The 14301-nt window shown below is 41.2% G+C and overlaps 1 protein-coding gene across 4 annotated transcripts in view; it reads right to left on the reverse strand.

The window, feature by feature from the left end:
• The window catches only part of PAPPA2 (pappalysin 2), a 208633-nt gene that overhangs the window by 113688 nt on the left and 80644 nt on the right, over nucleotides 1-14301 (reverse strand). For all 4 annotated transcript variants that reach the window (XM_066597487.1, XM_066597489.1, XM_066597488.1 and 1 more), the window contains exons 6-8: nucleotides 9981-10173; nucleotides 8588-8709; nucleotides 4404-4893 (exon numbers count right to left, since the gene is read on the reverse strand). In XM_066597487.1, coding sequence (XP_066453584.1) covers nucleotides 4404-4893; nucleotides 8588-8709; nucleotides 9981-10173 — 805 coding nt within the window. The remainder of the gene's footprint in view (nucleotides 1-4403; nucleotides 4894-8587; nucleotides 8710-9980; nucleotides 10174-14301) is intronic.

The raw sequence follows: 14301 nt of genomic DNA on the forward strand, positions 1-14301 counted from the left end.
AGCGGCGGGGAGAGCGGGGAGGAACAGAGGGGAGATCTCTCTCTCACTCTCTCCCCCCCGCTCCCCCCTGCTCACTCCCGCAACTCACCGTTCACCCGCGCCGGCAGCCGAATCTTTAGAGACGAGCAGGCAGGTACTCGTATAAGGCACTACTCTCTCTAGTAGTTTGCCTTAGCGAGTATGCTCGCTCATCTCTACCTCCAACATATGATATACAGTAACATAGGGATTCCATGATTAAAAAACGCAATAATTTTGGTGGCCCATTCTTCATTGTCCACTTTCGATAAATTCTGAACTTTGTCGTCATCATTGCATGTGTAGGTCATGCCATCAATAAGGTTTAACAGGTAATTTTTAACCCATAAATGGTATGTGATTGGCTCTAAAGGACTTCCAAATGGGGTAGTCTTCTGCTAGACCTTTGGGGCCCATTATTGTATCAGAGCCTCGATACAATGGAGAATCCAGACCCTCTTGGGCCAATCTAGACTGTGCGCATATTAGACATGTTCTGCAATTTAACTATTAATGATGTATTCTTGTTAGTAGAAAGTATGCCACGAAGAGTATCCGGTGTCATTAGGGCCAAAGGAGCCCCACTAAGTATTAACATATGGAAATAAATACTATTTTTGATTCTTGCTCAGGTGTCCAATTACTTTTGGTAGGAAAGTGTAGATTAAGTGATTTCAATATTAACACATTTGGGAATTGCTATTTAGGCAGTGTCTTAATATATTGTTGTACGGTAGGTGTACTTCAAGTGAAACTTAAGTTTAAGCTGCATTATCTCTACGCCCCCATTTATATATTCATTAACTGCCAAAAGGTATCTTATTGAGATCACATTTTACGAGATACAATCTGCAGTCTGCGGCGTAAACCACATTATTAAGGAAAAATGCAATTACTAGTTTAAAGTGAAATTAATCACAGAATTTATTTTAAAAAATATACCACCCACATTCAGTATGGTTCATTAGTTTCAAGGATAATGACTTATTATGTTCATCACAGATCTCCACCCACTGTATCCTACACTATTCCTCACACACAGATGCATTAGTCATTCACATCAGTCTAGTAATGGGCTGGCATTCATCTTTGTCGTATGTTCCACATTCCGCACAGTGTTTGATGCTCTAACCCTCTCTGACTGACAATGACTGTGGTCAGACCCCTAATGTATCCATCCCTCATACCTGTTTACTCACTGATGAACAGAATATTAGATAAATTTATGTCCAACCGGAACATTACATTGTTAAGAAAGGGCAGCTTCTTAGATGCACCTCGCTCTTGTGGATAAGTCCTAGTTTAGTCTAATAGTTAGAAAGTGCAGACTTAAACTTTATCGTAGCACTTAAAATGCACCAGATTTATCACAGTGACTATGCTGATGATAAATCTAGCATATCTTTAGACTGTCTACTCTAACTCTATATCATCTATTAGTTGGCTTAGTTTACGCCAATTTTTGATACAATTTCAGGACAAATTGTTTTTGCAATTTTTTGGCAGATAATGTTGAATGTATGCCATGTACCTTTTACCACAAAGCCATGCCCCTTTAGCTAATGCCGCAAAAAATGTCTAAAACACATGATAAATGGGGTGCAAAGCATGTAAGACAGTTCTTGCTCAAGTTGCACTAGAAAAGTGTTGAGCTTTCAATAGTAAATCTGCCCCAAAATATTTCAGCTAAACCAACTAAAGCACAACGGGTCATATTTGCTTAGACCAGTGTTTAAGCTGGACTAGGTGAGCTGTGCACCTAGCTATGATCGACAAATGAATAAGAGGTGTAAGCCGCTTCATACATTTGTCTCATCCAGTGGCACCTCTATGCACCAAATGGAGATCTATGCCAGTAGGCTTCTAGTATAGCGTACTGAATGTTTGCACTTTCTAAAAATGCCCCCCCCCCAAAAAAAATACAATTTTGGCACATACACCACAACTATGACTTTTCTATGCTAGAGAATTGGTGTACAGGGCAGAATATTTCAGCTCAGATAACCCAAATAATCGGCACTTTAACCCCTTATGACACGGCCTATATTGGCGTTGAGGACCAAACGATTTTTGGTATTTTTTCATCTCCATTTTTCAAAAGTCATAACTTTTTTATTTTTCCGTCGACGCGGCCGTATAAGGGCTTGTTTTTTGCGTGGCGAACTGTAGATTTTTTTGGTGCCATTTTCGGGTACATAGACTATATTGTAAAACTTTTATTATTTTTTTAATGATCGTAGGGAAAGAAAATGCATCAATTCTGCCATAGATTTTTTTGGGGGGGGTTTTAAAGCGTTAATTATGCAGCATAAATGATACACTCCATTTTTTTCTGCCGGACAGTACGGTTACAACGATACCAAAATTCTTATATTTTTTTTAGGTTTTTCCACTTTTTCACAAAAACCCTTTTTTTTGGAAATTATTTTTTTCTAAACTCACTGTATTCAAAGTCCTGTAACTTTTTTATTTTTCCATGGACGAAGCTCTTTGAGGGCTTTTTTTTTGCGAGACGAGCTGTAGTTTTTACTGGTACCATTTTGGGGTACACACGTCTTTTTTTTATCACTTTGATTGCGTTTTTTGGGAGGCAAAATGCTAAAAATTTGCATTTTGCCTCAGTTTTGTAGCATTTTTTTTAACGCTTTTTGCCGGCAGGATAAAAAGCATGTTCAATTTATTGTACGCGTCATTACGGACGCGTCAATACCAAATATGTGGGATTTTTAATTTTTTATGCTAATATGAGAAAAAGCATAAAAAGGTGTTTTTTTTAACATTTTTTTTTTTACATTTTTATTTTTTGATCTTTATTTTTCTCTTATTTTTACACCATCTGTGTCCTTCTGAGGGACTTTTACTACAGCACTGATGATCGCTGCCATAAGGTATGGCAGGACTTCTCTCCTGCAATGCCTTATCGCTTATTACAGCGATCTTAGGCAATGGCAATACAGGACGCCGGTATCTGGCGTCCTGTTGCCATAGCAACCAGCCGGGCTCTCGCGATGTTATCGTGAGAGCCGGCTGGAGTCACAGAGGGAGCGCGCTCCCTCTGTGAACCCTTTCCCTGCCGCGATCTACTTAGATACTCTGATGCTCCCCGCTGTCGCAGCGGGAGGCCGGCTGCGGGATAGCACGAGATCTGCTATGATCTCACGCTATCCCTATGACGTAAGGGTACGTCATTTTTCAGGAAGTACCCCACTCCCATGACGTACCCTTACGTCATGGGGCGGGAAAGGGTTAAAGCTGTTTGATACCACAAAACTCCTAACCACCTCCTATTTTCCTTTTCCTTATTTTTTCTAATGTTGTGCTACATGTTTTGATGATGTCCCTGTGTAGAATCTCACCACCCATTAAGATTGGGACAGTTCCAGTCCAGAATGTGCCCGTTTTCTCCAGTGGCTCTTCAGTTCATATGCTCTTGGCTCTGCTACATGTTTACTGTGCAGGTAAAATCTGCTAAAAAAGTAATGCTACCAGTAGTAATTGCTTTCTTCCATGTTAGGCCAATGCTTCGGAGTTCCATTATTTTGCTCTGTTCTAGAAGCTGAACAATGGAAAAACTAGAAGTGAACTCCAAATATAACTTTATGATTGCTTGGCTTCTGATCGCTAGGACCCCCAACGATCCCAAGAGCAGGGGTCTACTTGATCACCAAGTGAATGGAGTACAGTCTGCACAGGCACGCAGCTGCTCCGTTCAGTTCAATGACAGTGACATAGATTGCCAAAATACTTGAATTTAGTAATCTCAGGTGCTGTCATTGAAGGAAACGGAGCAGTGTCATGCATAGCATGCTGTGCTATTTTGTTTGGAATTTTGTGTCACATCTACACTGAAGGCTCCAAATAGAGCCTCCGGCATAGATGAGAACACAACTTGGCAAAGCTCAACACAATACACTCTTCTTTTCTTAGTTTATAGTGCATAAGATATTCTTTCTTAAAGGATCTGTGCCCAGTTATGAATTTATCCTCTATCCATAGGATAAGTGATAACTCTATGATCGCTTGGGGTCTGACTGCTGGGACTCCTACGATTCCAAGAAAAAGGTACCGGCCCGTCGGTCGCTGACTGAATAGAGTGGAGGTTGCACAGGCACACCGCTGCTCCATTCACTTCAATGACAGTGACGGAGTTTGCCAAAATGCCTAAACTTGGTTATCTCTGGCCATGGCATTGAAGTGAATGCGTGTCCTCTGCTCCATTCAGGATTGGTGAGGATCACAGAGGTCAGACCCCATGATCATAAAGTTATCCCCCATCCTGTAGATGGGGATAACTTTATAACTTAGTACAACCCCTTTAAGAATGCAAATAATACATCTTTAAGAGGCAATGTATGTCTTAACACAATAATAATGGTTCTACTCACGGGTCCGTGAAAGTGCGTTGTGTTTGGATCTTTGTAACTTGGGAATCTCTCAAAAAAGGAGGATTTCTGACTATTTTGTATTTCACAGGTCTGCAGGATGAGCAAAGAGGATCATGAGGCATGGACACAAGGAGGACTGCATCTATCTCCATGCTTGCATCAAAAGTATATACACGGACTCTTGAAACTTTTTGATCAGTGGTCAGTCTAATGGTCAACGGAGTATCGCAAAGGGCTTCCATACTTCCCAGGTGTAAAGATTCATTAGATTCTGATATTAACTCAATATCTGAGAGGGGATTAGGTAAGTTAGGGGACAGGTACGTTATCCATATGGTGAGGGCCTGAGGTCGAACAGGTTTTAAGAAATGGAGTTCCAGCATACATCCATGAGGCTCAGTACAAGGGACAGACATATTGGGAAACAAGTGAAATTCAGGACTCCATGCCTGTAAGCTTGGCTGGCAAGGCTGGTCCACATCAGGAGGGCCTGGATAAAAATACAGAACTCATAAGTCCCCTATTTATACATAGCAGACTCTCAGTTACACAAACAGTATGAACACTGGACATTTTTAGCTGATCTAAATCAAAATTCGGAATTATTTTACATTTACCAGGAAAGGAACCTCGGTACAGAAGAATTGGGCCAAAGATGTCTGCTAAACCCAATATGCTCAAGGGATTAGAGCAAAGATTTATTACATTTATTGCTCTCCAAACCAATGCTCTGGTTTAGTTGCATGTGTGGTGAAAAAGAATTCTTTATAAATTGACTGAAATGTGCTTATTGTCTTTCATGGTTTTATCAATGACTGTCAACTCTGACAGGTCATCATAACTTTTGAAAACCCAACAAACGACCAACTTCCCACTCTGTGGTTAGAAAATTCTAAAAGCTACATCTTTGCTGCCAAAAGACACATGCATTCAATTATCCCAAAGTTTCAGCCTATCAGTGGTGAATGTAAAGCCTGTATTACTAGCGCTGGCTACTACACAGGGGTCAGAGCAATCTGCGTCTGCTTCATACCCTGTGTGTTTTACCGGCGACAGTGGGTGCCGGAACAGCTGATCAGTTGGTGTACAAAGTTGCAGACCCCAGCCAATTAACTATCGATGATCTATCTTGAGGATAGGTCATAAAACAATTGCCTGGAAAACGTCTTTAACTCCTTCATAAGGAGGAAACCCCTTCAACACACTCTTCATTGCCCTAAACCACCAGGGATGTTATCATCAACTTCTTTAGGACAAAATTCTGTCCCAGGACCATAGGGGGTATATTACCTGGGGTTGTTCATCTCTACCATTCCTTCAATCCACCAGTTCCAGGTCATATTTTCAGCTATCCAAGATGGCAGACTCAATTTTCAGAACCCTTGATAGTGTTAGACTACTAATGCACTATACCTGGTCTCTGATTAGCTAGAGCTGTGCAGGTAATTGGCCAAGCCAAATGGAGAACAGGGCACAGTGTGCATTAGGTAGTTAGAAAATTCGGTAGACCATCTTAGATGGCCAAAAATAGGGCTCAAAACCAACAGATCAAAGGAGCGTCAGAGAAGAACAACTGCAAGTAATATACTACCTCCTTGTCTTGGAACAGAATTTTGTCCCGAAACCGTAGGTTTGCTTTAATCTTTGCAGTGTTTTTACCCCCCCCCCATGATGTTATTGTTAATCCCTTCATTTTGTAGACCACCGGTAACAGCACAACAAATTAAGACTATCTGGCCATTTTCCAGAGAGACAGCAAAAAAAATAATTTTTCACAGTCATTATTTACTTTAAACATGAGAAAATGTAAGTTGTGGGTATGTTCATGGAAGGCAGCCTACATATTGTTTTTCCAAAGGGGGTCTTGTGTTTTCGGCTCCTGCTCCCTTTTCTAGTACTGTAACTATGTAGCCAAGCTTTCGCCTTTGCTTGCTCCCAATCTCAGCTCAACTTTAAACCCTGTCTCACTTGTTTTAAAGTATGCAAAGCAATTATCCTCTAAATGAGCTTCAATAGTGGATCACCAGAGAAACAAAATAGTGTGAAATGCCAGAACAATAACAAATATGACGTTCCATGGAAATGTTGTTGGAAAGCAAGTGCTGGTCTGTGTTCCACCCAATGAATCAGGATTCCTGGAAATCGAAGCTGTTAAATTAATCTCAATGTTATTCACTTTGTACTTGTAATTATTTTCTATTGGAGTAGTGGATACCGTAAACTTTTAATCCCCATATATATCTTTACTTCAGTTGATGGCCTGGAGACATAACCCAGTGGTTGCAATAAGATTTAGGCAAGATATATTAAAGTGCTTATCCAGCCTTTAAAAATGGATGTCCTATTCTCATGATAGGTCATCAATATCTGATTGGTGAGAGTCTGCCACTTGGGGTCCCTACTGGAGATGAGCGAGCACGCTCAGTTAAGGCAGTTACTCGAGCGAGCATCGCTCTTCTCAAGTAACTGCATACTGGTCCGAACAGATTGGGGGGGGGGGGCGGGGGGTGGCAGGGGGTAGCGGGGGAAGTGAGAGAGATCTCTCTCCTTCCCCCCCTGCTACTCCCTGTCACCCCCCGAATCTGCTCGGACCAGTGATGCTCACTTGAGTAACTGCCTTAACCGAGAGTGCTCGCTCATCTCTAGTCCCTACCAATCAACTGATTGAAAGGGCCATGGCACTTGTGGAAGTGCTACACCCTCTGCAATGTTTGTATCTGAGCATGAATCTGTTTATACTCAGAGCACCACAGAAGGGAATAGGACAAGCTTGTAGTACTCAGAACAGCCACCATAAATAATATGGCCCCTTCAATCATCTGATCAGCGAGGATCTTGAATGGCAAGGTTCCACAAATCAGATATTGATGGCCTATCCTGAGGAAAAGACAGAAATCAATTCTTTTAAAGGTATTTTTTTTACTAGTACTACATAAAAAAACTATATAAATTTGGTCTCACCATAATTGTACTGAAACTTACTTAAAAAAGGATTTTGACATTCTCTCACATATTATGTGGTCAATACTGAAAAATAGAACTCGTCAAAGAAAAAACATGCCCTTATGTAGCTAAGTCATCGGGAAAACAAAAGAGCTATCATTGTTTTTGAAGTGGGGAGGAAAAAATGAAAGCGAGAAAATGTAAAAGGGCTGCGGTGGGAGGGGTTAATAAATAAGTAAAATATCTAAGTCCAGTACTTTAAGTCATTCTCTAGTTCCTTGGTATAAGATACTGAAAGCAGCATAGTGCAGAAGCCTTTAATCAGTGAAAACCTAGTGAAGTAAAATCTATGAAAGAACCTAAGAAGGGTCTTTTATCTGCTAATTTCTCTTTAGACCTGAGAAAGAACATGATCTTTGAAAATAATGGTCATGTATGGTTCAATCACCCTGCATGACTAATAAAGAACAAGATAAGTGTGACCAACATAAATGAAATGGACCTATACTTCTGCAGTTGGCAGACTATAACTTCAATAAGAACTTTTGGCTGACTGACTTGTAAGTGAGGAAATGTTAGAATTTACAAATACACTCATTGTAAAAAAAAAAAATCAAGCACCTAGAAGGAGTTGTCGGAATTGAAAGAAACTTTATCACTAGAGCAGGGAGCAGTGTGCTGCTCCACAGCAAAGGCGGGATTGAGTCGCTCACTCCGAGGTCTCCAGGCACAAATGTGGTTGTCATTAGTGTCCAAACTAAACCAGAATTAGTCACTGAAGACAACCTGGATCCACTCCATAGCTGTCCAGTTTTGTGACACCACTGCAAACGGAGATGACAGTGGGTGTCAAACATAATGGGCACTGTGAGACCAGATGTCCTTCAGCCAAGAACTTAGAAATGGTTCTAACAGACACAGGGGACTATAGCAATGGTGCCACCTGTCTCTGCATGGTGGACAACTACAAAGTTGAAGCTACTCGTGCTTGTCGGAAGATCCTGTCTACTGGTGGTCTGTCAAGGGTGTCCCGAGCCCATCCACCTTGCACCTGTGCCCTCTCTGGTCATTGCATATTTGCCTGAGGTGTAACTGCATGCAGAAAAATGACAACTTTTCTGGGTGCTTGATTTTTTTGACAAAGAGTGTATTTTCTGGTATGTTTCTATAACTAAGCCTCTTCAAAGTAGACCTTACTATGACTATTAACTAATTTCAGGAAAAGTATGCAAAATACATACCCACTGCCTCTTCAGGAGTCCAGTATCCAGAATTGTCACAGGTACGGGGTGAAGAGGCCTGATTTGCGTATTGTAGGAAAGATCCATCAGCTGTACAAGACTCACAAGTAGATCCTGAATCCCTGTATAAAAAAATAAGAAAAACTTCTCCATCAAGCAAAATGTAAGGAATGGCCATGTAGAGAAAAATGAAAACTAGATTTTTTTTGCCACTACCACTAAGCCACCAAATAAAAGTCACTTTTTGTATAATTTAAAATCCAAGTTGTATTTGTGATATTTGAATGGGACTCCATATTTGGTAGGTCACTAATATTATGCCATATAACAGCCTGCAGAGTGTTAAGGCAGCAGAAATGCACTCCTAAGCTCTCGCTCACTACCTGAAGGTTGCAGGTTTGATCCCCCCTTGGTCCAGGTAGCGGGCTTAAGGTTAACTCAGTTTCCATCCTTCCGAGGTCAGTTAAATGAGTACCCAGCTTGGTGGGGGTAGAAGATGACTGAAGAACACAATGGCAAACCACCCCGCAAAAACAGTCTGCCAAGAAAACGTCATGATGTGACATCTCCCTAATGGTACCGTAGTGCCATAGTGGGGAGCTTACTTCGATTTTTGGTTCAGGGCTCCTTCTTATCTATGTGCACCATTGTATATTAGGATATCCTTGCTGCCAGGCTTCCAGTTCTTTCAAAAATGTGGGTTTCACTAATGCTATTGAGCAAGGATACACATTTGTAAATAGAAATACTAGCCTTCTATTAGTCATGTCTATCGCAAATTAAATAATCATACAGTTACACATATTATCTCACTAAGCAAATAACTAAAGGTTTTATCACGCTACTGCTTTCTATATGCTTTACCATTCTTGTGTCCAAGCCATGCCAACCATGAAGTAATACATACTGACTGACTGCGCGTTTCATTCTGTTCATTGTATTAATGTACAATACAAGATATTACACTCTAAGATAAGCTTTTATGCCGTAAGATTTGATAGGAAGATTATACTGTAAGATTACATCAAGGGATTGTGTGAGAACAAAAACATCAGTAGAAGTTTACTTAACTGCAGGCTCCTCAGACAGATGTAAGAAAAACTAGAAGCTAAAATGCCTACAAACTAATGCAAATATAAAACAGAATCTGTCAAATACTAAGGTTTGTAAAACAATGTATAATTCCAATAGACGGTATGACATGTAAATACAGTTGACCTACAGAAAAAAGTCTACGGAGAATGCAAGAATTGCTTGCAGACAACTGGAGAAGGAATTCTATGCCAATGTCCTCCAAATACATATAACATGAAGAACTAATCTCTGCATGGACTTGTAGAATAATTTAATTTAATTTAAAACATAATGAGGGCTTATGTAAAATTTCTGTTACCTTTCATACAGTTCACCACTGATAGGAGGCATCCATTGAATGGTGAGAAAGTCTGGACCTTGTTTGATTACTATTGGGGCCAAAGGAACTGGAGAAGGCTTAGAATATCTAGTCCATCCGTGATATTTGAGATCAAGGTAACAGTGCATCCGGGCAACCTGGTTTGGAGTAAAGCTGTTGGCACAATCATCATCTGATATTGAAAATGGAAGAGATAATGAGGTTAAACAGTCTTAGTATTAAGTCCAAATTCTAGAATTAACATTACTTTTTGCAAAAAGTTGAAAACAATGAGTAAAATACTTGACACAATTCAGTTTTATCTTTTATCCATACTGTATGAGTCAACATTTTGTAGGATCATACATAAGGACTCACATTACTGTGTATTGGTGTTTCAAAAATTGCACCAAATTGTAGCATGCATCAACATTTTAGTGCAATGGGACTGCGTATGCTCACTGGACATTGGTTGATTGGATGAGGCTCTGATTAATTATAGGAAGGATTATTTTCTGTGGTGTCATGTGCTGAGCCGACACAGGCACCAAGGAACATTCCATGGGTTGTTTGTGCCGCTTGAACTTGAAAAGGAGATGGCTTGTAGTGATCCAAACTGAAAGGGCCTGACACCAGTGGCAGAGCAAGTACAGAGTGAGCTGGAGATTGTGGTCCCTATCCTAGGTAAAGATGTGAGGTAGGAAGATGAAAAAAAGGAGTGGAGCTACCTGAATGAGAGAGTGATTTGGATAAAAATAGGTAGAGGAATGTGATTCTTCTCCCTCATTAAGATGGTGGGTCATGGAAAAGACCTAGATGTTTGGGTGTGGCCAACCCAATGATAGTCGCACTGGCAGGTGAGACTATTCTGGGGATACACCTTGTGTTAGCTGTTAGTATGTGCATGGTATACCAGGCAGAGAGGCAGAGTTTTAGTGAACTTTATATTTTGGTCAGCTGCGCCTATACCCATCACATTTTACTCTTCACTAGGCAAAGACGTGAGTGATTTCTGGATAAAGTGTCTGTGACAAACTGTAAGTGAGGCCAGCCTCTGAAAGAACTGAATCTGTATACAGACAGAGAGAGCTAATTATTACTATGCAGAAATGCTGCAGCCTCAACTGTTAGAGACATTTTTCCTGCCGATAGAGCCCTGAGGGCCGCTATTGTACTGGTGAGCATGGCAATCTCCCTGTTAAAGGGAGATTTTGCGGAAAAAAATTAAAAAGAGCAGTAGGAGCCTTTACTGAAATAGAATTAGTGTGTTATGCGGTCTACATTCCTGATTACTGCATGGACATTTGTAAAGTATTGTTGTTATTGCACCTGAGATAAAACTTTGTTATAGTTACTCTTTTAGGCCTTAGTCACACGGGCGTTTTTTCACGCGATTTGCGGATCGCATGACGGATGCGCATCCGCAAATCGCGTGACCGGTGCGCGCAAGTCGCCCGCAAATCGCCCGAAAATCTGCTCCTAGCCGCGTTTCATTAGAAACGGGCCGGAGCTGTCCAGCGCATTGCATTTAATGGAGACGGCAATACAGCCGTCTCCATTGAAAGCAATGCGCTGCGGGCGAGCCCGGGATGAATTGTCGGTAAGGGCTTAAATATATAAGCCCTTCCCTGCAATGCATCCTAAAATGTGTAAAAATAAAATATATATATGCACTTACCTTCTCCCGGCAGCTGGAGCTCCGAGCGGCCGTCCTGCAGTGGGTGTGAAGGGGGTGTGAGTCAGACCTGCCCCCTGATTGGCTCAGCGCTGAGCCAATCAGAGGCATGCCTCACTCACACCCATTCATGAATTCATGAATGGATGTGAGTCAGACCTGCCCCTGATTGGCTCAGCGCTGAGAGGCAGCAGTCACTCACCCATTCATGAATTCATGAATGGGTGTGTGAGTGAAACTGGCCTCTGATTGGTCAGGCTGTGACCAATCAGAGGCAGATCATTCAGCAGGCGGGGATTTTAAAGCCCCGCCGGCTGAATAGTGCCGAGAAGCAGTTCAGGAGAACTGACAGCGGCCGCGGCTGGACTCCGGCTGCACTAGAAAGGTGAGTATACAATTTTTTTTTATTTTAACACATTTTAGGATGAATTGCAGGGAAGGGTTTATATATTTAACCCCTTCCCGACAATTCACCCCGCACACGCCGGCAGCCCATTGCTTTCAATGGAGCGGCTGTATTGCCGCTCCATTGAATTCAATGGGCAAACATCGTTCTTCTCTGCCACAGCTGTTACAGCTGTGGCAGAGAAGAATGATTTGTCTTCTATATGTTCTCAATGGGGTCGGCGCTGCTGCCGCCGGCCCCATTGAGCGCATATACAGAAGCGAACAGGAATCGCAGATCGCAGATAGGTGCGATCTGCGATTTTTTGTTCTATAATTTATCGGACGAGTGCATAAAAAGCGCTCATATGTCCGATACCATTGCAAAGCAATGGTTTTAAAAAATCGCCGGACGCATGCGCATGCGCAAATCGCGGCAAAAAACGCCCGTCTGACTAAGCCCTTAGTGTGCATAATGAAGAGAAAGGGAAAGTTTAGTTGATTACTTGTTAATATACTTTAATTTGCTTTTATCTTTGTGTTTCAGTAATTACTTTACACTTTGTTACTTCTTCGGCTGCATCATATCCTGATACTTGGATCAGTATTTCCCGAATTGCGACACATACTATATCTGATGTCTCATCTACAGTATAAAAAGTAGTGCAGGCAAAAAGGGTAGAAGGTAACAGAATAGTTGAGATTCAAGAGAATAAACACGCCTTTATAAGTTTGATTATTTTTGATTAACCTTTCTTTTTCTCCATAAAAATACCGAAGGAGGCAACCAGAATGAAGGCGCCATAGTGATTCAATAAGCGGCTGTCCATGACATCACTGTATAGATATGCATGTCTAGACAAGCACACATACAGACTCTGAGATCTTGGCTCAAAAAGTTCAATTGGCATGGAAAATACAATACAAAGTTTCCGAACTCTGCAGCAATTAGCCTTATTGTTTAGTCCTGGATAAACCCCCTTAAATTATAGAGTGTGTGGAAAACATAGACTTATAGCATATTCAATCATATTAACTAGGTCAGTCTACCCGTGAAATATGTCCACGGTGCATTCATTTCCACCAACCTTGCAGGTAGATGATAAGAATTATGATATGACAAGGACTAACAGTTGGTGGTCTGTACACTATATGTAGAACCCAAGGCTTTTCTATGAAACTTACCAAAATCTGTATTTCATTGCTTCATTTTTTACAACTCTCACACCATGACCATAATGTTAACATATTTCATCTGTAATACTTCCATCCTATAACTACAGCACTGAATTAATACAACTATACAAAATACAATTCTAAAACGCAGCGGGGACACTTTTCTGTCCCAAAATATAAGACTATGGGGCAGAGTAACTAGGGTGGCAGAAAGCCTGGATTCACTAATATCTAAATAACACAGCATGGAAAATTAAAATAGCTCAGTGAGGTAATGAAAACCATTATTGCTTGTTGTGCATCACTAATGGGAATCTGTAATGAAAGCATTTTTATTGCACAATGTGTCACTGAATCTATGAAAATGTCATAGAGTTCAATGATATAGTATAGAAAATGTCAGCTTTATTCTTTTTAACTATTGTATTCACTTTGGATGTTTTTGCCCAGTTTAATGGAAAATAGATTGAAACTGCGACCTTGATAAAATGTAGGGAATAAGGCTGCTGTAAGCGGTTGTTGAAACTGTACAACCTTTCTATAAATTTAGGACCAATGGTGGATGGCTGTCAAGGGGGAAGAGGGTATTGTGCTATTACAACCTGTACATTCAAATGAATGAGTGACCATGGAATATATGATTGCTATTAGAGATGAGCGAACGTACTCGTTAAGGGCGATTTCGCAATCAAGCATCGCTATTTTCGAGTACCTGACTACTCGGGTGAAAAGATTCGGGTGGCACCGGGGGTGAGCGGGGGGTTGCAGAGGAGAGTAGGGGGGAGAGAGATAGAGAGAGAGCTTCCCCCTGTTCCCCACTGCTACCCCCCGCTCCACCACGCCGCCCCCCGAATCTTTTCACCCGAGTAGTCAGGTACTCGAAAATAGCGATGCTCGATTGTGAAATCGCCCTTAACGAGTACGTTCGCTCATCTCTAATTGCTATGAGTCCTCCAGAGGGAAAGCTATTCTGGCTAATAGATGATGGAGCTATCAATCAATGGATTCCACTTTTATGATATTCATATGCTTTGCTACACAATACGGGCATGGGTATGTACTATTCCGACAGCCCATTAAAGGGTT

This window comes from Eleutherodactylus coqui, chromosome 3, assembly GCF_035609145.1.
Source record: "Eleutherodactylus coqui strain aEleCoq1 chromosome 3, aEleCoq1.hap1, whole genome shotgun sequence".
Taxonomy (NCBI): Eukaryota; Metazoa; Chordata; class Amphibia; order Anura; family Eleutherodactylidae; genus Eleutherodactylus; species Eleutherodactylus coqui.